Source organism: Camarhynchus parvulus, chromosome 2 (genome assembly GCF_901933205.1).
Source record: "Camarhynchus parvulus chromosome 2, STF_HiC, whole genome shotgun sequence".
Taxonomy (NCBI): Eukaryota; Metazoa; Chordata; class Aves; order Passeriformes; family Thraupidae; genus Camarhynchus; species Camarhynchus parvulus.
In genome coordinates, this window is record NC_044572.1 from 116,885,005 (window position 1) to 116,907,405 (window position 22,401).

Here is a 22,401-nt window from a genome sequence, read left to right on the forward strand (position 1 = left end):
TGAAGGTGACTGAGCACTGGCAGAAGCTGGCCAGACAGGTTGTAGAGCCTCCATCCTTGGAGATACTCAAAAGCTGCCTGGACATGGTTCTGGGCAATGTGATTTTGGTGTCTATGCCTGAGCAGACAGGAGCTGGACCCATGACCTGCAGAGGTCCCTTCCAAACTCAATCACCCTGTGAGTCTGTGAACACGTATCAAGAAGTCACTAAGTAAATTCAAACAGCAATATACATGGAGTACATCTATTTTTACCTACTTGTGGATCTCTAATCTTTCAGGTTAAGAATATTTTAGAAGATAGGCTTTTATGTAAATAAAGCAAAAATTTATTTAATTTTCTGCCAACTATTTTCCTTACACATTGTCTTCCAAAGAGCTCTGCATGACAGCTTACATAATTTCAATGCATTTGAAAATTACGAACACTGATTTCAGAAACTTCCTGCTCTCATATTTAGACTTAGAGTTCACTGCTCAGTCCTAAATTGTTCTATCTTAAAGCATCATGAACTAAAGGCAAGACTAAATGTAAAAAGGAAGGCATCATTCTCAAAGTCATTAGAACTTGTCAGTTGGTATTGCTGATGTTTTCATCTTCATTGAATCATTCTTGAATGGTTAAGGTTGGAAGAGGACGCTGAAGATCATCTAGTTCTAACCCTCCTGCTATGGGCAGCGACACCTTCAACTAGACCAGGTTACTCAGAGCTGCATCCAACCTGGCCTTGAACACCTTCAGGAATGGTGCATCCACAACTTCCCTAGGCAACCTATTCCACCTTAGGTTATAGCAAGATCTTATTACACACAGTCATCACAGAAAAATTACACCTTATAATAACAATTTAGAAACTTTTAATAGAAAACTTAAAAATCCAACAGTTCACTGGTTCAAACATGACACTGACTGCAGGAGAACACTGCTCCCAGGTTTCTCACTCCAAATGTAAAATTTCTTTGTAATTCTACTTAGCTCAATAATTGTATTTGGTAAATAGAGTATAAAGACTATAAAGCCAAAGATGAGCTCAACACAGGCAAACTAAAGAAATTTTAATCTCAAGTAACTTCACAACATAGATCAAAAAGTCAGTGTTTATAAGCTCACTCAGTAGTTTACACTGTTGCTCTCTTACCTGAATCTGAGGTAGCTCAAGAGTATTCAATTTGTAATTTATGGACCGATCTCAGCCTGGTACTGATGGGCCTGTTTTCCCCAGGGTGCTCATGAGCAAGAGAACCAAAGACAGACAGAGAGACCATTCTCAGCTTCCAAATTTAGAACTGGGCATCAATTGCATCTCAAGGCTGACCTGTGGAGCTGTCCTGCGCAGAACCAGGAGCTGAACTCAATGGTCCTTGTGGAGTCCCCTCCAACTGAGGATGTTTTACAATTCTCAGGATACACAGAGAAGAACTACAGCTCATTCCCCTCCTCATGGAGAAGAGCTACAGCTCTTTTATCTAAACTGAGAAACCTCTGTGAGAAAAGAGCAACCAGAGGTAGCATCTATGATAGAACTCATGGCCCAGATCTCTGTTAAGATCCAAGCAAGGAAATTGATACAGGAGAATGGTACATTTGCAGTAGACCACTTACATAACAACACTTTAGAGTGTCTGCACTATATTTTCAGTTGGTGTGGCCCCATAAGTAAGGGAGCACAACACATAGCCTCACAAATCACAGACAAAGGCTGTTGGTACAGCCAAACAGAAAAGGTGGATGTGCACAGTATGGCTCATCACCGAGCGCTTGCTAACTAATACTTGGGAAACCAGCACAAAGAAAAGAGCAGCTTCGTAAAAGCAAAAAGAAAAGTAGCTAACAGTGGTGAAGCAAAGATAAACTCTAGACACAAAACTAAGGAAACAGATCTTGACATTTTAAAGTTAACTCAGGTAAAATTTCCTGTATTGACATCTCAAGGATTTTACAAAGTAATGGAAAGTAGAGCCTTAAAATGCAGATCTGTAAAAAGAATCCACTACCCAATTCAAGTCTAACAAATATGAAGAGTTTGAAGACAAAAAATATCTTCATTATACAAGTTAAGGCTCCAATATTGGACAAGACCTCGGCAAATGCGATCCTAAATAACCTACTCATAAATTAAAGGATAAACAATTCTCTGACTTAACTTGCAGTCACAGAAGAATCCTAAATCACTGAACATAAAAGGACTGAATGTGTAATTTTTCCTTCTAAAACACTAGTTTGAGAGACCTCATCTGCAGAGTGATGCAAGCACCTTTCCAAAAAGTTAGAGAAAACCTATCATCACATAGAAGTAGATATTTTCATTTGATCCCAATCCTCTTCATACATGCAAGCACTGTCCCTGTATTTTCCCTAGGATCCTAAGTAGTGATATTTTCAGCCATCATTTTATTTCCATAACAAACTTCATTCACTGCAATGCATATGGTAGCCCATATGACACAAAAAACACCAGTAAGAATTTAATGGATTGACACAAGTTCTATCACTGTTTTATCACTGTTGGGCAAGTGCATGCATATCAGAACATCTAAAGTATATACAGGTAGAGATTTATCATTTAGTCATGGGTAACAAATGGCTAGTCAACATATACTCAGATCACTCTGCTTTAAGACTGATGTATTTGTTTCCAGATGAACAATTTCTTTTGGAATACTTTCTTCCTATACTTAAAGACAGAAGTTGTTTCCAGCTACTAAAGGGAGCAGTAAGCTGGAAAGAGTTGTTACATTCTGTAAGAGGGGGTTGGGAAATCACTAATCTTTGCTTTTAGAAGTGAGACACAGTGATTGACATGGTTTTGATGAAAGCTTTGAGCATGAATGACAACCCTAAAGAAAGAGCATGATATTAGAGAAAAAGCAATCTGTTTCAAGACAGTTATCTGATCTAGCTGCTTTTCTGCCTGTTCTACTCCAGTACCAGGGCAAGATTCATTCTCCACGAATGCTGCTCTTTCTTGCAAGCTTTTAGTGCATCCCATGATGCAGTGGGCTCACTCATAAGCACATGACTGCTCTCCTGACTCGTTCCAGGCAGCAGGCATGTTGTTTGAAAACAACTTGATGAGTAGTGTTACTTCAGCACACACCTTCTCAGAGTCCCTGTATGGTGCTACTACCATGCTACACCTCAGTTCCCTCTAGTTCCAAAAACACAGCAAAGACCAGACAGTATCATAGAGCAGCTGATAAAATAATTACCACCTGCTTTCTGAAAAGAAAAAAGTCAAAATCCTCAAGAATACAGACAGCAGGATACTTATGTTGGTCAATAACAATATAGAAAGCATAGTAATCGATTAACAACAGGAAAAACAAGAGAACCTGTAGGACTGGGCAAACCTTAAGTGACAGAATAAGCAGCAGCACCGTGGATCTTCAAACCCCAAAACCAAGCAGGTGGACTGCTCAATGAACCTAAGCCCAGCTTGAGTACAGCAGTGTTATGTGCCTACACTCCAGTGGTATCAACCATGTGCTCCAAGGTGGCTGCACCACGGCAACAAGGCAAGGTCACACAGATTTTCCTAGAATGCTCCCTAGAATTGCAAGATCCCTGTCACTTGGCAAGCCTTCCACACACTACTCGTGTCATAGCTGTACAATATGACCAGGAGACACTAAACTAAAAAGCTTGTAAAGAACAAGGAAATTGGATGTCTTAAGGCTGATTTTGTACTTTACAAGACATACCCCACTGAAATTAGGAGCAAGGATTGGATTTCACAATGCCACTTCCAGCTCAGTTTATGTCATATATTTACTGACCCTGAAGATGTACAAAAACCCCATGAAAATGCTGGGATGTCCTGAAGACTGTTGAAAACAAGCAAACAAAAAGCCTAAATATTAGAAAAGTTGTAAACAAGAGTAAAATCACAGTACAATCCCACTAACTGCTGTAAAATCAGTGACTGTGATATAATTTAAACATATAGCAAATTGATTAATTACCCATACTTAAGACATTTTCCTGATTCATTCTATTGTCCTCTGATCACAAGAAGAGAATGAACTTCCAAGAACAGGATAACAGATTTGAACACATGCCATATGCTTAACCCAGCTATTCATCCAATTTTGTTTAACTCTTGCTATTTATACACTAAATGGAAAATCAACTTTTGATCTCCCACAGCTTGGTATCTACCATATGGACATACTCTACATTAAAAAAAAAGATGCAGGGCCTGTTAACTCAACTACACTCAAAAGGCTTCATAGCAGCATTTGCTAGACAAGAGTCCACATAAAAGACAAACTCCATGTTGAAATTCACAGTAGCTAATTCCAACATCTTGCCTGCTAATGAACAGTAATAATTTCATGGATGGCAAAAATTGTGTTTATTATAGGGTTCCAACAAATTGCATCAGAGCTAAAAAAAAAAAACAAACCAAAAAACTTAAGGGCAACAACTGTCTCTGGTCCTTTACAATGAAAGATGTAAAATGTTGGCATTAAAAAGCCAGCTCTTCCTGGGAATGATGCTGTGGTGACCAGGTAGAAGTATTGGTAGTCCTGAAATCAGTCTCAGCACAGAAGAATTTTAGAAACATCTTGGAGGAAGCCAACCACTTTCTTGTGTTATCAGCATGCTAAAAGCATTAAGTATATAATATAGGAATAGTTGATTATAGTCTATAATTATCTGGAAAATCCATTTATATCTTAAAATCCCCACTGTTTATTTTAGTTTTAGAAGTATATTAATCTGATTAATTCACTGAAGTTTACTGGAGAAAAGTTAAAAAAAAAGAAAAAGGGTTTGAAAGCTCTAAGATTCAGGCTTCCCTGAACAAAGCCTGTAAAAATAGTAAGAATTCAACTACAACAGCACCCTGTCCCAGAGGAAAAAAAATGCAGGTTTAATCTATGTAGGCGTATCTATGTCTAAGTTTTGTATTTGATTAATTTGCTCATATACTTAATATTAATTAAGTAGAGACTAAAAATAGGTAACTATTGAAACATCTTCTTTTCCTACTCTTAAACTACTAATTATTAGCAAGGGACTGTTTTATTTTTAAGTAAGCCAGTATTAGCAGCTTCATTTCTAGTCAAAGGGACTGCAGTCCCCATGCAAAATAGGTTGAAGCATACAACAAGGTTTAAAAAAAGTGTTGTGGGAACTTGATGAGGTACTGTATAAATACAGCATGTACTAACAATGTAAATTTGTTTCAAGTTATTTGATAGGGCTTTCTACTGCAAAATCCAATGGAAATCTTGCCAAAAGATATTGTAGCAGGTACTGCAAAACTACAAAGTATCAGAACATATTCCTGGATAGAAAGACATCCAACTGAGAATCACATAAAATTTACTTCCTTCTGAAATAACAGCTCCATCGAGAAACTACCAATGAAGGCCGTATCATCATTAGTAAGTTCCTTTGTAGCATTTATTGCCTGCAATACCCAACTGAAACCATGTAAGTTCTAATCACACACCAGCACCTTACTATGCTTATTGATCAAGCAGCCCTCAGGAAATAAAAGAATAATAAAAGGGTAATCCACTTATGGTTTCTTAGAAAAAAATCTGCAATTTTTTTGGGATGCTTACTATGAAGGTCAAAGACCAGGGACAAATACCACCTGTGGACAAGGTCACTGTAGACCAAATGTAGACATTTGGCACTGGCAGGAGAAGGTGAGAAACCTCACAGTGTTAAGAATGTATCAATGCCCTTTTTGTAAGTAAATTACTCCAGCCTACAATACTGTCAATCCACACCTGCACTAGTACTAAATACTTCATCACACAATTTGTTACTTTAATTTCAAAGCATCTTAAGCCTTCTTAGCTCTTAATTTTAGTAAGCATCAGTAAAAGTCAGCATACTGAAGAATCTACCTCAGCAGTTTTTCTTGTAAACTCAATAGTAACCAGAGAAGGTCACTGTATTCCTGAAATGCTTTCACCACCAGCTGATGACAAGGTTTATCGAGCATTAGAGGTGTCCATTACCATTAGAGGCGTTGCCATTACTAATCCTGACTCTTCTGCCAATCCACTTAGATCTCTATCCCTCAACACAGGTACAGAACTGCCCCATAAAAAGAAAAGAAGCTGCCTTTTGGCACACCATGTCAGGCAGATCTTGAGACACCAAGGTTCAACATTAGTATTTGTTTCCTATCCTACAGTCAGTAGTTATTTAAATATCAACTCGGATTCTATTTTTTTAACATATAATAATATTGTGCCTCACTCTGTAAACCACTTCATTTTTTTATAATCAACACTTCCAAGCTCCCTATTTGTTTTAATATAAATTCTACAAAAAAATAGGAAGTAAAACATCTTAAGCTTCAATGACTTCCTAAAATACTTTAATCCCTGTTTCAGTCAATTTCTAAATAAAGAAGAAACTGGATAAGACAACCTATTGAGCACAAAAGGCTTTTACATAGATGTGGTTTTAATAAAAGTTATTTTATACTTAATAACTTTCTCAGTGTTTCAAAGTTCTCTATTTTATAAATTCTGCAATACTCATCACAATATTTTTTGCCTACAGTGAAAAGCAACTAGCTCATTTTTAACTTCTCAACTCATTTTTTCCCAATTTAAACAGAAAGCACTCAAAGCAATTATGATTGTGGCACTCCCTCTGCCAGAAAAGCAAGAATAATGCCTATTTACTCAGTAACAGGTACTGAAAATTCTCCTCCGGGTTTAGGAACCTACAATTTGGTAATTGTATATAAATCACCACTGTACAACTAGGCACCTCAATGGATAGGTAACTAGTTTCATTGCTTATATTCTTAAGCCAGTCATTGTAAACCAGCCAAAGGCCATGATTTTGAAGAACTTGCATGTATTCTTTATAAAACACTGCATTAACAACTACTTACTTTGTTACCTCACTATTTGTCGATTAGCTAACATGGCATACTCAAAATGCCAAGAAAAGGGAACATCTCTATCAAAGAAAAGAATCAAAAGAAACCATTGAAATGCAAGCAAGCACTGTCCTGTCAGAGAAAGTTTTGCATCAACTGCAAGTGCTGCACAGAAACCAGCAACAAAAGTCCTGCTGTTTCATGGTGCATGCAAATGTTTTGATGTACCAGAGTAAAAGCTGCTCCATTGAACCAGTATGTACTGAAATGGTACTCTGAAAAGTCCATGGAAGTACAGTACCTGGATTACAGTGAGACAGACATCAGGCAGTGTAAACGTGCCCAACCAACGGTCCTGACAGAAGTGCCAGACAACAAGTGGAACACTGTGAGGTAAAAGCAGCAGCTTGGAGAACAAAGAGCAGAACGACGCGGTATTTCTGATTGCAGTCAAAAATACTGTAATAGGAATTACGTGCATGACAGAATGAAAAAAATAGAAAACAAAAAAACCAAAACTAGACATTTACAAACACCTAAACTGTTGAGTACAGAAACAGTACTGCTCATTACATGACCTTGCTTAGTGAGCTAAGTACTGTACATGTTAAGTACAGTGCAGTACTTAGCTCACTAAGCAAGTTGCACGCAAGCAGAAATGATGACTGTGCAATGTCTCTGACTGCAGAGAGGTCCTGAGATAGACATAAAATTTTAAAAATCCCCCACTAACATGAAAAGTACATCTTGTAATGGCACAGGAGACCCCTCCATTAGGTCATGCTTTTGTATTTTTTTTGTGATCAATCTACACACAAATAGGGAGCTTACCCTAAGTTGTACCTCTCAAAACAAATCTTTAGAACAGTTATTTACATGACTGCTAATTTCTATTAACCCATGCAAATATAAACTCACAGTAGTATTTCAACACCTATATTGCTAGTTACATTTGAATTGCTGATGATTCAGTCTTCCACTAGTCTTACAAATTACATCCATCTTTACAAGACTTGAAACCTTATTTCTTTACCTCACAGCAGCCGTAAAATTCTCCCAGAAAGCCTATTACATTATGACTAAAGTCTAAGTTAACACCAATGTTGCAACAGTAGGATTTTAACAAATGCTTTTTGTGTTTTATTTGTCATCATTTGTCCCTGTGCCAGCATCTCTACATTGAGATCATAACCTTCTATATGGTTACTAACACTGAAATACACTAGAGGAAACAAAGACTGCTGAACCAAAGTTATTGGTTGTTTTTTTGTTTGTTAGTTCGCCACAAATAAGAAGAGCACAACTCGTACTGAGAACACTCCTAACTAACTGAGGTAGCTCACTATATTAAACCCTCTCCCCTAGATATAACCTCCTTGAAATAACAGAAAGCCTTTGATAGACAAAAGGAGCCTTCAGTTATTTAGAAAAAATAACAAATGGTGTTTTTAAAGAGGACATACTGATGTCTCCCACATTTTGTAATATTTCATTGTTTTGTTTTGGGGGAAAGGGGGCAGAGGATGCTTTTTCAAAAGTAACTTCAAGAAACAATCTATTTCCAAAACTTGCACCATTTAGAAAATATACAATAAAAACATTCTTTAAAGAAACTCAGGGTATCCAGGGGAGAGGAGGATATTAGGCTACTTTGCTTAACAATGTGAACAGAACAGCCTGCAGGCATCTTCCTGCTGTGACCTTCTATTATTATCAAACACATTGCTCCAGCAGTAAATACACTGGAGCCCCACAGCCCAGAGATGCACCAGCAACCAAGAGTGTAATTTTATTGGGAAAAAAACCAAGAAAGGAAAGCCCAGGAAAGTTAACATGGAACAGACAGATGTATTATTCTTCCTTCAGGTGATACAGTACAATTTGGAAATAGTAACCAAAACCAAAGTTTTTGGAACCTACTGCTCACATGAAAATCCAAGGCCTAGGATAATCATATTTTTCTCCAAAAACACAACTTCTCAATGCATAATCTCAAGTACTGCAGAATTCAAAAATAATCATGCAACAGAATTGTGCTTCCCATTACCCAATCTCAACTGTTTCTCAACTTTGACATGTTAAAGAAACCCCACATGCCAAGGATTACAAAAACAGCATTACTAAGTGATTCAGGCAGAGAAAAATAAAATCTCTACAATCTATAAAAAGCTGTTTCCTTCTCCTTTGCAGGTCAGAATTTAAGCATTCCACTTAATAACACAAATGCATTAAATGTAAGAAATTTACAGTTTTTAACTGTAATTTCTCACAAAGTATTACCTTGAAGCTATATGGCAACTTCTCTTTAATCATCAGATATCCCTTTAAATACATAGTTTGCCTACTTGCTAATTAATACATGGCCTTTGCCCTGTCTTTCTCCAACCAATCATCCTCTCACAAAGAAGAAAAAATAGTATGCCACACAACAAAAAAACTATAAAACTGTTGTGATGCAACATCTCTACTATTTTAATTTCAACAAATACTATCTGAAATATTTGGCTTTTGCCTTTTTTCTTTGTCAGATATCATAAATTTAAATCTTGCTGGTTTCAGTGAATAATTAAATTTTCAAAAAGTGCAGGTAATTAAGAGTACCAAAAATTAAAATTGAGTAAGAAGTCAGCAATTATAGACTGCATGTATTTTACCAGATCTGCAAGGGACTCTAATTAAACACATATTAATTGCCCTAATCTTCTTAGGCAAGTAATAAATTGGAAGAGCTGATTAATGCACTGGATTTAGTTCAGCTTGTTAAATCTGACAACCTGGCAAAGGAAGACTATCTTGAAAAGCTCTTTTAGCTAAGTAATTGGAATTTTACTCTCAGTAATTTGCCATTCCATAATAAGAGCTATTTAGTACATTGACTCTTCATCAGTGTTTTTTTTAAATACATACTAGTTATACTGAAACAGTATGATTATGCTGCTCATAAAGATTATGAAAAATTATGAACTTTGACCTTTATTGTCCATCAAAAGACACTTTCACTCTGAACACAAATGAGTGTATTTCCTTGTAGGCAATAAATCCTAATTAATTTTAATTCTAGAAGCTGCTAATAACATTTTAGAAAGTCCATATGGACACATTAAGTCCTCTACACAATTCATAAAGCCAGCAACTAAACCAGTTTTCAATATTAAATTACTGCTGATGACTGCTGGAATACAATGAAATACCAGTATTCAAAGAGCTTCAATCACTTCTCTCTTTTTTTACCTATTCATGCAACCACTTCTGCATGTACACATGACAAGGGAGTGTAACATTTTTGTAATATCAGCCATAAAAAAAAGAGAAGTTTGGAAACCTCCAGGTAGAGATTTTAAAGGTCTGCTATCTCTCCAACACAATTGCTTATTCCTAGCTTATAACACGGAAAAATGCCTCAAGTTTCACTTAAAAATAAGCAGATGTAGGTGAACAAAAGAAAAAAAAAACCTCCCTTGCTAAAGAAAAAAGCAGCAAGTAAAGAACAGGGAACCAGAAATTTTTATACTTGAAAAATGTTTTGAAGTGTTCCATGAAAGCTGAAACAGCTCTTCATATGTCCTAGAAAATGTGAAAGTATATAGTCTTTCACATGAAGATGCTTAGAAAGTCATGTGTTTCAAATCAAGTTCAGTCAGAAAACAAATCCTAAACATAAAAATATCTAGTTGCCATCAAATTTTCATTCTGTACTCCTCAGAGCTGACATTCCATACTTCTCCTGTAGAAACTGTAGCTTCCAGGACCTACATTTAAAATTTGTTACTTTTCTGTTAGCAAAATCTAGTGTTCATATGGCTTGAAAATCGATCACAGTGAACCTGAAACCTATTCTTTGTTCCATAGGTGGAGTATCAACTAAGGAGTCAGCCAGACATCAGTTTTGAGCAGCAACATGATTTTCACAGCTAAGCTTTAACACTTAGAACAAGCGAAACACCAAAAAGTTGATCAGATAATACTAGAGGACTGATAAACCATGGAAGGAGACATGAAGGTACTTTAAAGAACTGTGGAACTCAGATGTCCCAAATATTTCCTACTCCTTGTTCATGACGCAGTGCAATTTACCACTTATCACTGAGATCCCCAGCACAGGAGAAATTCTTCACTGTGAGGGTGGTGAGGCATTCGCACAGGCTGCCCAGAGAAGCTGAGGATGTCCCATCCCTAGAAGTGTTCAAGGCCAGCTTGGATGGAGCTCTGAGCAACCTGTTTGAGTAAAAGGTGTCCCTGCCCAAGGCAGGGGCTTAGAACTAGATGATCTTTAATGTCCCTTCCAACCCAGGTTATTCTATGATTCTATGATTGGATAAACAGGCAGCACTCAATTTCAACTCTCATCCTCAGTAGTCTTCATGAAAGAATTAGTATTTTGCCATCATGATATTGAGTTTAATTAAGTGGCATAGCCTTTTTCCATTGGTTGTGTATTACTTACAATGGAAGGGTTAGGGCTTGTGCCTGACGCTCCCATGTACTACTAAAAGACGCCAACAGTAGAAAACCAATTCCAACTACTTTCCAGTTGATGGCATTGACCATCTAAAGATCTGTTAGACTTGTTAGCTGCACTTAGGCTATGAGAAAAAATTCCGTATCTGAACTTGAGGTCTCCAACACAGAAAGCTTCAAGGCTTATAAAAAGACACATGATGAGAAAAGCCCCCAAATTTCAGGATTTGCATAACCGAAAGCAAAAGAGAACTGGAATGGTAAAACACCTCCACTTCCTAGCACAGCGTCAGTTCAGCACTGCTGAACATAAGTTTGAAATATGACAATTATTCAGTTTGTGATTTGCCTGCACTCCATCTCATTGCTTGAGAAGACACACCACAGCTTTATCAGTGGCAGAATACAGTTTGTCATAAATCGGCACTGAACAGGGAAAGCCACTGAATATTATTTAGTTAAGTGAGAAAATGGACAGTGAGAGTTGAAAAATCCTTGGTGAAAAGGAACTATTCAGATGACAGGATGCGCAGCATCTGTAAGGAGCTAAAAGCACTGACTACAACTTCTGGTCCAAAAGATGCTGGGTTCTGTCTCGCTTAAAAGAAAGAAGCAAAAACAGGAAAAGCAGAATTCTGACAGAAGTTCCTATTTTTTTTGTATAATTTGTTTGCATTTTTGTACCACATTACCAAAAAAATTTAAATCCCAAATTAAATTCTGAAAATAATAAAAATATTTTGGATAGAGCAATGAGTTAAATACACAGATTCTGGAAAGTACACAGGAACAGAGAGCACGAAGTAATTTAGACCCAAGCATCCATTAATGTCTAGTTTCAGTTCAACAGACTACATCATCTTCTAGTAAACTAAAATCAATTAAAAACTACACCCTGCATTTTGTAAGGCAAATCAAAGACAGTAGAGACCTTGTTTTCTGTCCTACAGACTTTCTAATAAAAAACCCCAGAACCCAAAACCTAATTCTGATAAAAAAGAAGTCTACATTTATCTTCTCAGCACTTTTCTACCATCTTTCCCCATATTTATGCAGGCAGTACAAAACTCAACTTCAGCATTTCCTGTCAACATTAAAACCTAAAATCCTGACAAGCACATGACAAAGTCTTGTGGTTGAAGATGCTATGTATTTAAATTTTCATGATATCACACTTTCCAAATGTTACAAGCATACAAATCCAACGTATGTTCTTACTGTTGCCAAAGAGCTTTCTAGAAAAAAAAAAACAAACACCTACAAGATTTCCAGTTTTCATTGACTTATCTCTCATTTTCTGCACATATCTGAACTTTGCTCTTTTGGCCCTTGAAACTGAAATTAAAAAAAAATGTTGTTGAAGAGATTTCCATAAAATTCTTTAATGTTTCCCAAGTAATATCAGAGACTGAAAATGAACTATCACTCCCCTCTCAACTTTTACAGAATGTCTTTGCACTCTAAATAGACATGTAATCCATACTAAAAGTAGGTTCTTTTGAAACATATTCTTCTGTTATTACCTAAATGTTTCAGGTCTTATTGTTATTATAAAATTAGCAAAGACTTCTGTATATTTCACTTAATTATGCTTGTCCTTAGAAAAGCTGAATATCTTAAGACTTAATTCTATTTTTCTTTCCATACATCATATCAGAACACCTAATTTTTACATTATTTTTAAAAAATTGACACATCTCTTCTAAATTTTAGTACCTTGGTTCATTTTTCTTTTTTAAGACACATATTTTAAATCCTTGTGTTTTGCATAAGTGGAGAATCACAAGATGATACTCAGGCATAATGCTGAATTCCATGTCAATACCTAATCATCTTTAGCTTTAGCACAATTAATGAAGTGCTTAAAGGTAAACAGAAGTGGTATTTCCTAGGTCACACAGAACTTGAGTACAAACCATAATTTCCCCTCCTTCAGGTTCACACATATAGATAAGGAGTGTCAGACAGAGGAAAATACAACGATAATCCTGTAATATCCAATAATAATTCTGAATCCTGGGCAGCATCAAAAGCAGTATGGCCAGCAAGTTGAAGGAGGTGATTCTCCACCTCTACTCTGCTTTCATGAGACCCCACCCAAACTGCTGAGCACAGTTCCAGTGTCCTCAACATAAGGACACAGAAATGTTGGAGCAAGTCCAGAGGAGACCCACAAAGTTGGTAAGAGGACGGGAGCGCCTCCCTTACAAAGCCAGGCTGAGCAAGTTGGGGCTGTAGGTGGAAATCTCATTGTAACCTTTCCGTTTCTGACAGGGCCTACTGGTAAGCCAGAGAGGGACTCTTCATCAGGAACTGTAGCAATAGGACACGGTGCAATAGGTACAAACTGAAAGAGGTTAGATATTAGGGAGAAATTATTTACAGTGAGGGTGGTTAGGCACTGGAACAGGTTGCCCAGGGAGGTTGTGGGTGTCCCAACCCTGGCAGTGTTCAAATCTAGGTTGGATAAGGTCTTGAGCAACCTGGTCTAGTGGGTAGGGACTAGATGATCCTTAAGGTCCATTCCAACCCTCTAACATTCTATGATAATAGGACACACCACCAAAACCGAAGAGGCTGTGGGATGAAGGAACTAGCAAAGTCTAGCCTTGTGTTTTTTCTAAAAGAAACTCGTACGCTACAGCACAAGTGACAGAGGTTTAACTAACATATTAAAATATTCAAAACTTTTCTACCTAAATATTTAATATACAATTCCACTTGTGTTTTACCCTATTCTAAATAATTGTTTTAAACACTCATCTGAGGCATCTCAATGCAGCAACATGACTCTTCACCCTCATGGAACAACTCCTCACATCTCCAAAGTCCAGAGCTCCAACAGAGCACTACCAAACTGTGTGTAAAATAACCACCTTCAGATAGTTTGACGGAAAGTTAATTTCTGCTATGACAGAATAATCTTTGAAGGAGGCTGTTGGGGCTTCTTTTGAATAATGATTCATCTTAGTTAATCACATAAATTTCTGTTGATTAAGTGCATCATTTCCAGTGTGAATCTGCTGATTTCTAACTCAGCAGTTATAAATCTTGAGAAAATCCAACAATCACAAGTTTTAAGAGACATAACCCATCTGACACCTTATACAAAGATATCAGAGACCACTATAAACCTCATTAATTTCTACTCTACCTGCAAGATGTTCTCTCAACACAGAACTGCAGGTACTTACTTCCAGAAATACACTGAAACAAATTCCCTACCCAAAGGTGGGGGTTCAAAGAATAAATGTGGCAGATGCCAGGCAATTTCTTTAACTGCACTACTTTAAGATAACCTTATATAATGAGAAGGATTATAAAATAACCTGAAGGAAAAGGACAAGATTAGTTATATTGTAACAAGGCAAAGAAAATTTGTTGTTTGGCAAATGACCTGCAAATTAATACTACTTGTAGGCTATGGTCTGATTACTTCAAAATACCATAAAATGAAAATCTTTAATTGCTTGCAGCCACATAATTTCGAGAAGGCAGTATTAGAAACTTAGTATACAAATTCAGTCCAAGTTGCATTTTGTACCACAATTATATGTTTACACTGTTTGGATCCAACATTCCTTACTTACTTTTGTATTACATTCTGTAAGCTGAGCATCATACCCAACTCACTTTTCATCTTTTCTCTGTTGACACGGCACTCAGCCAAATAGCGGAGAGCCTAAAAGAAAGAGGAGCACAGCAGATCAGCAATACATCCAGCACATCATCAGTCATTTCTGTTAGTGCACATCTGCAAACAGTCACAGAGGCAGGTCTAGTAGGGAGAGAAAGGATTATCACCTACTATGAACATTAAAAAAATATTTTATTTTTATAAATACACAGAAAGCATAGAGTATCTAATCTATGAGAAAGGGCTGAGAGACTAGGTTTGCTAATACCAGCTGAGAGCCTAAGGGACAATTTAACAGCTGTCTACAGCTATGCAAGAAGCCTTCACAAAGATGGTCGAGCCCAACTTTCCTTTACAGCAGCAGACAAGGGGGAACAGCCAAAAATTGTAGCTTGGAAAGTTCAAATCCGGTATAACAAAAAGCTTTTTTCCTCTGAAGGTAGTACAACACTGGAACAGATGACCTAGTGGAACTGCAGAATGAACGAGACAAAGCTACAACTGACCTGATTGAGTGCTGGTGACAGTCCCAATTCAAACAGGAAACTGAAGTGAATGACTTCCAGAAGTCCCTTCCAATAAACATTTATATGACCTGAGATCTAAAGTAATTTTTATACGTGATGCTTCCAGTATAATTTCCATCAATTCTGTGGGCTCCCCCAGTACTAGAAATAGAAACCTCACCACTACCAAGTTCCTACTGTCCACAAAAGGAGGTCTAAAACATGTATAAACTTTTGAAGACTAATTGCAATTTCATCACTCCATACAGGAATAAGACCACCAGCAACAGCAAGCTTCTTAGCTTACTGTGACCTAAACTGGGAAATTACACTTATTTGTTGCTCAAGGTTTTGTTTACTTGATTTTCAAGGTAGATTCTTTGCACAATTTTACACTGTTGACCCCAGCTGGTAACTGCATATTCATATGATCCTCTTAACATAACACTCTTCCAATTAAAATGTCAGTCCTTTTCATGAGACATCTCTCTATTGCTTGTGCTGAGAAAGTTTTCTTAGAAGGAGCCTCCAAAGGTGTTTTACTCATGTAGGTACAAGAACTGCACTTGAAAAATCCTGCAATACATAAATACAGTGATTTATAAAATGGGGCTTGTGACACAAGGTTTAGAAGCACACCAACTCTTTATATATAGCCATGTAGTAGCTACACTGCACAGTAACTGCTTTAAAAATAACATGCTCCTTAATCCCTTCAGAAATAGAGGACTAATCATCAGGGCTTGTTTTTTCCAAGTCATCTTCTGCACATACCAGGTAAAATTAACAAGACTGTTTTATTGCCTTTCAAGAAACTCTGGCTGCTGTCTGGCATGGTAAGAACCTGAGATGTGATTTTTGTTATTTCCTGTGAGGACGAGTATCAATAGTTGCAGCTTATAAACGTTGTATATCCATTTATATCTTACTTTTTAACTATGGGGAAGTACCTAAATGATACCTCTCAAATAACTTGCATGCTATGAAATGTATCCTTGCCGGTGTAACAAGTTTCTTATTTTCTTCTGGCAATTTAGTAACAGTACAACTCAGCTGGACAAAGAAAAACCTATTCTCTTAACAGCTAATTTTTTGAGTCACAGCTCAAATAAGACCAAAGTCATGAGTCCAACTTAATTGACCCAACTTTTCAACACTAGGAAGTTCCCATCTCTCTTGCCTTCCACAGGAGATACAAAGGTATCCCTTCAAAGAAGTGAGATCATTTACACTTATTAAATCCAGTATACTGAAAGCATAGGGAAAGCTATTGATATGAACTTTGGCTTGGCTTCTGTTCAGCTAAACACTTACCTGTGCTAGCTTTAAGGCTCACATAGGTGAGTTCATCAAGTAAGCTCAACATAATGAATACCTGCATGGTTGAACACAAAATACACTGCTGCCAGTCTTGATAAAAAGACATCTTTGATGGTTTTCATGTGAAATTTTAAAGTAGTTCCTTAACTTCAGGGTTCTATTTAATAAAATTTTAGTCCAAATTTCAGGGGGAAAAAATAGTAGTATTGCCTGTGTTACTTCTGATTTTTTAAATTTATATCATTCAAAAATTCTAACATTTGAAGTGTATCATAAAGAATTTCTGAAATCAAGACTAGAGAAAACCAGAAATAGAAATATACAGAACATACATATCAATTCTTCATCAGATACAAAAAAACCCACCCTCCCTGAGAAGTTCTACAACACATAAAAAAAGTTAAATGTGGAACTATTATGATTCATACAGATTATTACAATTTCAAGTACAGGAATTTCTGAGCAGAGAAGAAATTTAAAGTTAGTGCTGCACATCCTTTTAGTAGGTACACATTTAATGGAAGATCATTACTTTTAACTATTCCCATTCAAAAATAAGCACTTTTTGACCAACAGGATGACTACAAAAACAAAAAGACTTTTCAAAATGGAAAAATATAAAACATGAAGGCTAAAAAGTTGTCAGCAAAGATATTTAAACCTTCAAAATCTAAGCAGTTCAAGAACTCATTAACACAAGGAGTCTGAGTAGCAGACTAGAACTTGTATCCACAGTGAACTGATCCATTTCTCATTGCAGCCACATCCTGGTCTCTAAATCCTGATTCTCAACCCACTCTAACTGTAGGTTATCACTCCGTGGGACAATCCTTCTGCCTCCCATCCCCACCCAAGGAGATTTCCCTTCAACACAACTTAGTACTGTCAGGGGCTGTGGAACCACACTGCAAACTGGATTAGTGCTCACTGCTCTTGACAAAACCAGTCCTTTTATGTAGAACTAGTTTTTGTAACATGATCAAGAGACTGATTTGCAAATCCCAAGCAGGCAGTGAGAATACACAGCCCAACATAACAAAGGAAGGAAAAAGCCAGTGGGACATCCAAACAAGAACTTCTTTTAAGATCACAGCCTAAGGAAACTACACTGGGCAGAAAACCAATGCAACACATTTCCAAGAACAGTAAATTCAAATCTGTGTTCTCCTACTGAAGAAAACTACAGTCTGCCAAATGCTATGCAAAAACAGTTAGCAGGACATAGGTTTCCTTATGGGACCCCCCTCCCCAAATACAAAAGAAATCAGTCACTCAAGTAATTTGAAGAAGTCCACTAATATCCACTATGGAAACAACACAAATGAAAAACAAAGAATTATGGTACAGATAAGTCTCAGTAATATAAAGAATAACGTACACCTGCCATGTACACATGTAAAAGCCAGAGCTCTTTGCTCTTTCACAAATTCTTTACAATTAAGTAATGATGTAATTGAAAAAAAAAGGAGCACCACATAAACTTAACTAACTTAAAATCTTAGAATTCCAATTCAACTCTTGAAATTACTAAGTTCTGACTTTTATTTCTCCCATTTCTAAGCAAGAAATAAATTTTTTAAGCTAATATTACAATTCAGGATACGAAATCAAGACTTCAGTGTGTATGATTTAGAATGAGAAGAAACAGGCAAAAGCTGGAAGAAGTTGTACTAAATACTGAGAGATTATGTATTGGCTTGTTTGTTTTTAATACCATGAGGCTGTTCAAACACTGGAACAGTGTGCCAGAGAGGTTATGGAATCTTCATCCTTCAAGGTGCTGAAGATCAAGTGAACATAACCATGAGTTGTGATCTGAGTGCACCTGATTTGGGCATGGGATTGGACTACATTGCCTTGGGAGGTTGTTTCTAACCTAAGTTATCCTATGACTGGATTTTGATTTTTATAAAGTGAATATCAAGTCACTGTCCATATTTACCAAACTCTATGGCTTCATCTTAAAAAAGAGATTTAAGGGTCCTTACCTCCCTCCACACAAAAAATGAAATAGCTGTATTAGGGAAAAAATGCAAAGTAAATTAATATATTTTTTAAAAATCCCCTGTAACAATGTGTCAGTTTAAAAATACATGTTTTTTAAAAAAAACCACATGTAATGAATATCAACATAATATAAAATCAGGCATTATTTTTCACATTTTCACTTGTTTAAACAGTTTTATTTGTAAATTGCTTGTTTAAACAACCTGCTGAACAAAGTTTAAAAATTCCCTACCAACATAGAAATTTATCTTCAGAATACTTACTAGTAAAGCTGAATGAACAACCTGAGGGTTGGGATGGTCCAAAAACAGAATGAGACCTGGCAGGCATCCTTGATCCTGAACAATGGCCCGTCTGTTCAACGGATCAGCTGCTAGATCTCGGAGTTGGTTAACCACAGATAGTGCATCAGGCTCCTCACTCATAGCAGAATTCATCTTTTCTGCACCATTCATACAAAATACCTGCTGAAAAAAAATATTACTCCTATCACAACATTTATCATCAATTAAAACAGAGACAAAAAAAGCACAAAGGCAATGATTTGCTCTAAACAAAAAGGTCTAAAAAAACCCAAGGACCAGAATTCATGGAAAGTTGATGGAATTGATCAGGATATGGGTCCTGAAATTTATAAACTGGAAATCTAAACTTCCTATGCAGAGAATAGATATATTTGGATAATAACGTTTTTGTTTCCTGTATGTCATTTTAGACTAGTCAATCTTTATGGGAGTACTGTGTGTTAGTTTTTTTCTCCTTACACTAGTGAAAAATGTTTTCAATAAATCCAGTCTCTCACAAGGCACCCAAGAAGTCCATAAACATACTTCTGTGCAGGGGTGCAAAACCAAAGTATTTTCAGAGCAGCTTCGGCAATCAAAGAATTTTACAAAAAAATGAACCACAAAAGTCAACAAAATATTAACAGTGCATCAAGAACAGTGAACATTAAGCTTTATTCTTCATCCATATATCAAATAACTAATGGAATGCCATACATTCAAAGGCAGAAAAGGCTTTGGAGGCTGGGTTTGAGTTGTTTTTTCTTCTTTTCACAAGTATCCCTCGATAAAAAGAGAGCAAGCAGATCACGCCTTGCTGCAGTGGAAGTCCAAACTACCAGATCAATTTCAAAGGAGACACGTGTTAGTGTGAGAGTATCAGATTGCAGAGTTGTTTAATAATAACTACTTAACAGGCAACAAAAGCATAAGTTTGCTCAAAGAAAATGCTAAAATCTTGGTGCAAAAAAAAGTTTCTTTGTGCCTCAGAAACTCCTAAACGCTAACTGCAGTCCTGGTTGTTGCCAGTACCAACTCAGCCAAGTAACTTAAGGCACAAAAGTGGGAGTGAATGCATATTGTTAATTTGTTAAATCACTCACTGTCCCCCAAAACAAAGAACAAATACAATTTTTAAGCGATCACATTCTTTTAACATCATTTGCCAACATTAAATAGTTTTTCTTCACTGAAGGTTGGCCTCTGAGGAACATAAATTTATCACATTCACCAAAAACAATGAACCATAAACATATATTTATGGTTTTTTTGAAATTATAATTTCAGATAATTTTTGATAATTGATAATTTCTGAAATTTTCACAGAAAAAAAATGCTGTTAACTCTTAGTCAATGTTTCTTACTTCAGGAGAGTGCTAGAATGAAAAGTACAGGCCAAAGATTAGTCTCTAGACTATTTCTCTGGACGATCAGATATCAAAAAGATATCAACTGGGAGATACAGTAGCTCAACCAATACAAGTGTGTGTTTCCAAAGGAAAAAACTCTAATATTAAAAAAAAAAAAGCAAACCAAAACCTCAGCAAACAAAACCACCAAACAAAGCCAAAGCAGCTCTATTGAGTATTAATAACTATTTTCCACAGTACACAAAGGAACTTATTATTCAAGACTTAAAAATCAAGTCAGGAGCGGAGCTGATGCTAATCAAAGTCTCTGACTTCCAGGTCTGTGTCCCAAGCACCATTTAATTTCTACAACTCTTTCCATCCTGATCACCTTTTGCCTTTTTCTTTCTAACCCTCTGAAAAAACCCACCCACAAAACCAAGTTTTACCCCCACCTATTCCATTAGGCCACACTCATCTGAAGGGAGCTACAAGAAAGATGGAGAGGGACATTTTACAAAGGCATATAGCGATAGGACAAGGGGTAATGTCTTTAACCTGAAAGGGGGCAGGTTGGGATTAAATATTAGAATAAATTGCTGTAAGGGTGGTGGTGCATTGAAACAGGTTGCCCAGAGAAGCTGTGGATGCCCCATCCTTAGAAGTGTTCAAGGCCAGCTTGGATGGAGCTCTGAGCAAGCTGGTTTAGTGGAAAGTGTCCCTGCTCAGGGTAGGGGGGTTAGAACTAGATGCTCTTGAAGGTCTCTTCCAATCCAAACCCTTATGCGATTCTGTTATCCTCAGACCCTTCTCCATCTCTCCTAAGCCCCAACTCAGGAACAACTCTGAAATCCTCACCTTTCTCCATGACCTGCAACAATCAATTCCATCAAAACTCACACCCTCGCCCACTTCCCAGAGTTTTTTAAGCAAAACAAATAGGCGGTCTTAAAAGTTATAATAGGATATCTATAATTCAGGAGTCTGGCAGAGCAGCGAGCCAGATGCCTGCTCCTGTCTCCTCTTCGTAGCTTTGAGATCAAAGCCTGACCCAGGCACCACAGCCCTGTCTGTCTGTCGCTCTCCCCCCGCTTTGTGCTCTCGCCGGGGCGGCCCTGGCGAGGAACCCGCACAGCTCCGCTGCCAGCCCTGCCCAGGCGGCCGAGGCCTCAGCCCGGCGGGGACCAGGCCCCGGGACTCAGCTCCCAGGCCCCGCGCTCGGCGGAGCCCCAGCCCCGCAGGCACCGAGCAGCAGGAGCTCCGGGATGGATCTGGCAGCACGGGGGGGTCTCGACCGCACACGCCGCCCCCTCACGGCCCTTCCCGGCGCGGCCTGTTCCCCTCCCCGGCAGGGCCGTACCGTCGCAGCTGGGACCGTTCCTGGGCGGACTCGCAGCTCAGCTCCGCGCCCCCATGTCCCGCGGGGCGGGGCGGCCTGCGGCGAGCGGAGCACGGGAAGAGGCTCGGGAGGAACCGCGGGCTGAGCACCGGAACGAGAGCGCCTGCACCACCCACCGGAGCCCGCTCTGACCCCGCACCGCGCCACACCGCGCGGCACGATTGGCGCCTACCGAGCGCGGCCCCCGCCAATCGAGGAGCTCTTTGTTCCTGCGAGGGGCGCGGTGCAGGCCGGGAAGCGTAGTCCGAGCGCTGTAGTCCAGAAACACGCTCCTCGCGCAGCTCCATTTGTTTCGGATTTATTCTCTTTCTCTGCAAAGATTGTTACCACCGGAAGTTGAATTTACTGCTTAAATAAAGTGTAGCGTGTACTGTAAAACAATCTAGTGTGAACCACACCTGATGCTGTATGGACAGAGAATGCTCATCTCCTGCGAAATCCGAAGTGAGTATTTGCCACCCCACGAGACACCGAAATTAGATTTGGTTCAATATCGAATCAAGACATCGTTAAGGCTGCAAAAAACCTCTAAAAGCACCAGGTGCTGCATCTTGATCCTTTACGATGGTTTGGGTCCCC

General features: G+C 38.0%; 1 protein-coding gene across 3 annotated transcripts in view; it reads right to left on the reverse strand.

The window, feature by feature from the left end:
* Positions 1–22,100, reverse strand: part of ARMC1 (armadillo repeat containing 1) — a 34,223-nt gene extending 12,123 nt beyond the window's left edge. Inside the window, exons 1-3 of one of the 3 annotated variants that reach the window (XM_030971439.1) lie at positions 21,784–21,973; positions 19,054–19,257; positions 14,911–15,002 (exon numbers count right to left, since the gene is read on the reverse strand). In XM_030971439.1, coding sequence (XP_030827299.1) covers positions 14,911–15,002; positions 19,054–19,245 — 284 coding nt within the window. In that variant the 5' untranslated portion in view covers positions 19,246–19,257; positions 21,784–21,973. Of the gene's footprint in view, positions 1–14,910; positions 15,003–19,053; positions 19,258–21,783; positions 21,974–21,994 lie in introns of those variants that run through there. The other 2 variants (XM_030971440.1, XM_030971438.1) reach the window with 2 other exon arrangements.
* Between the last annotated feature and the right edge of the window lie 301 nt (positions 22,101–22,401).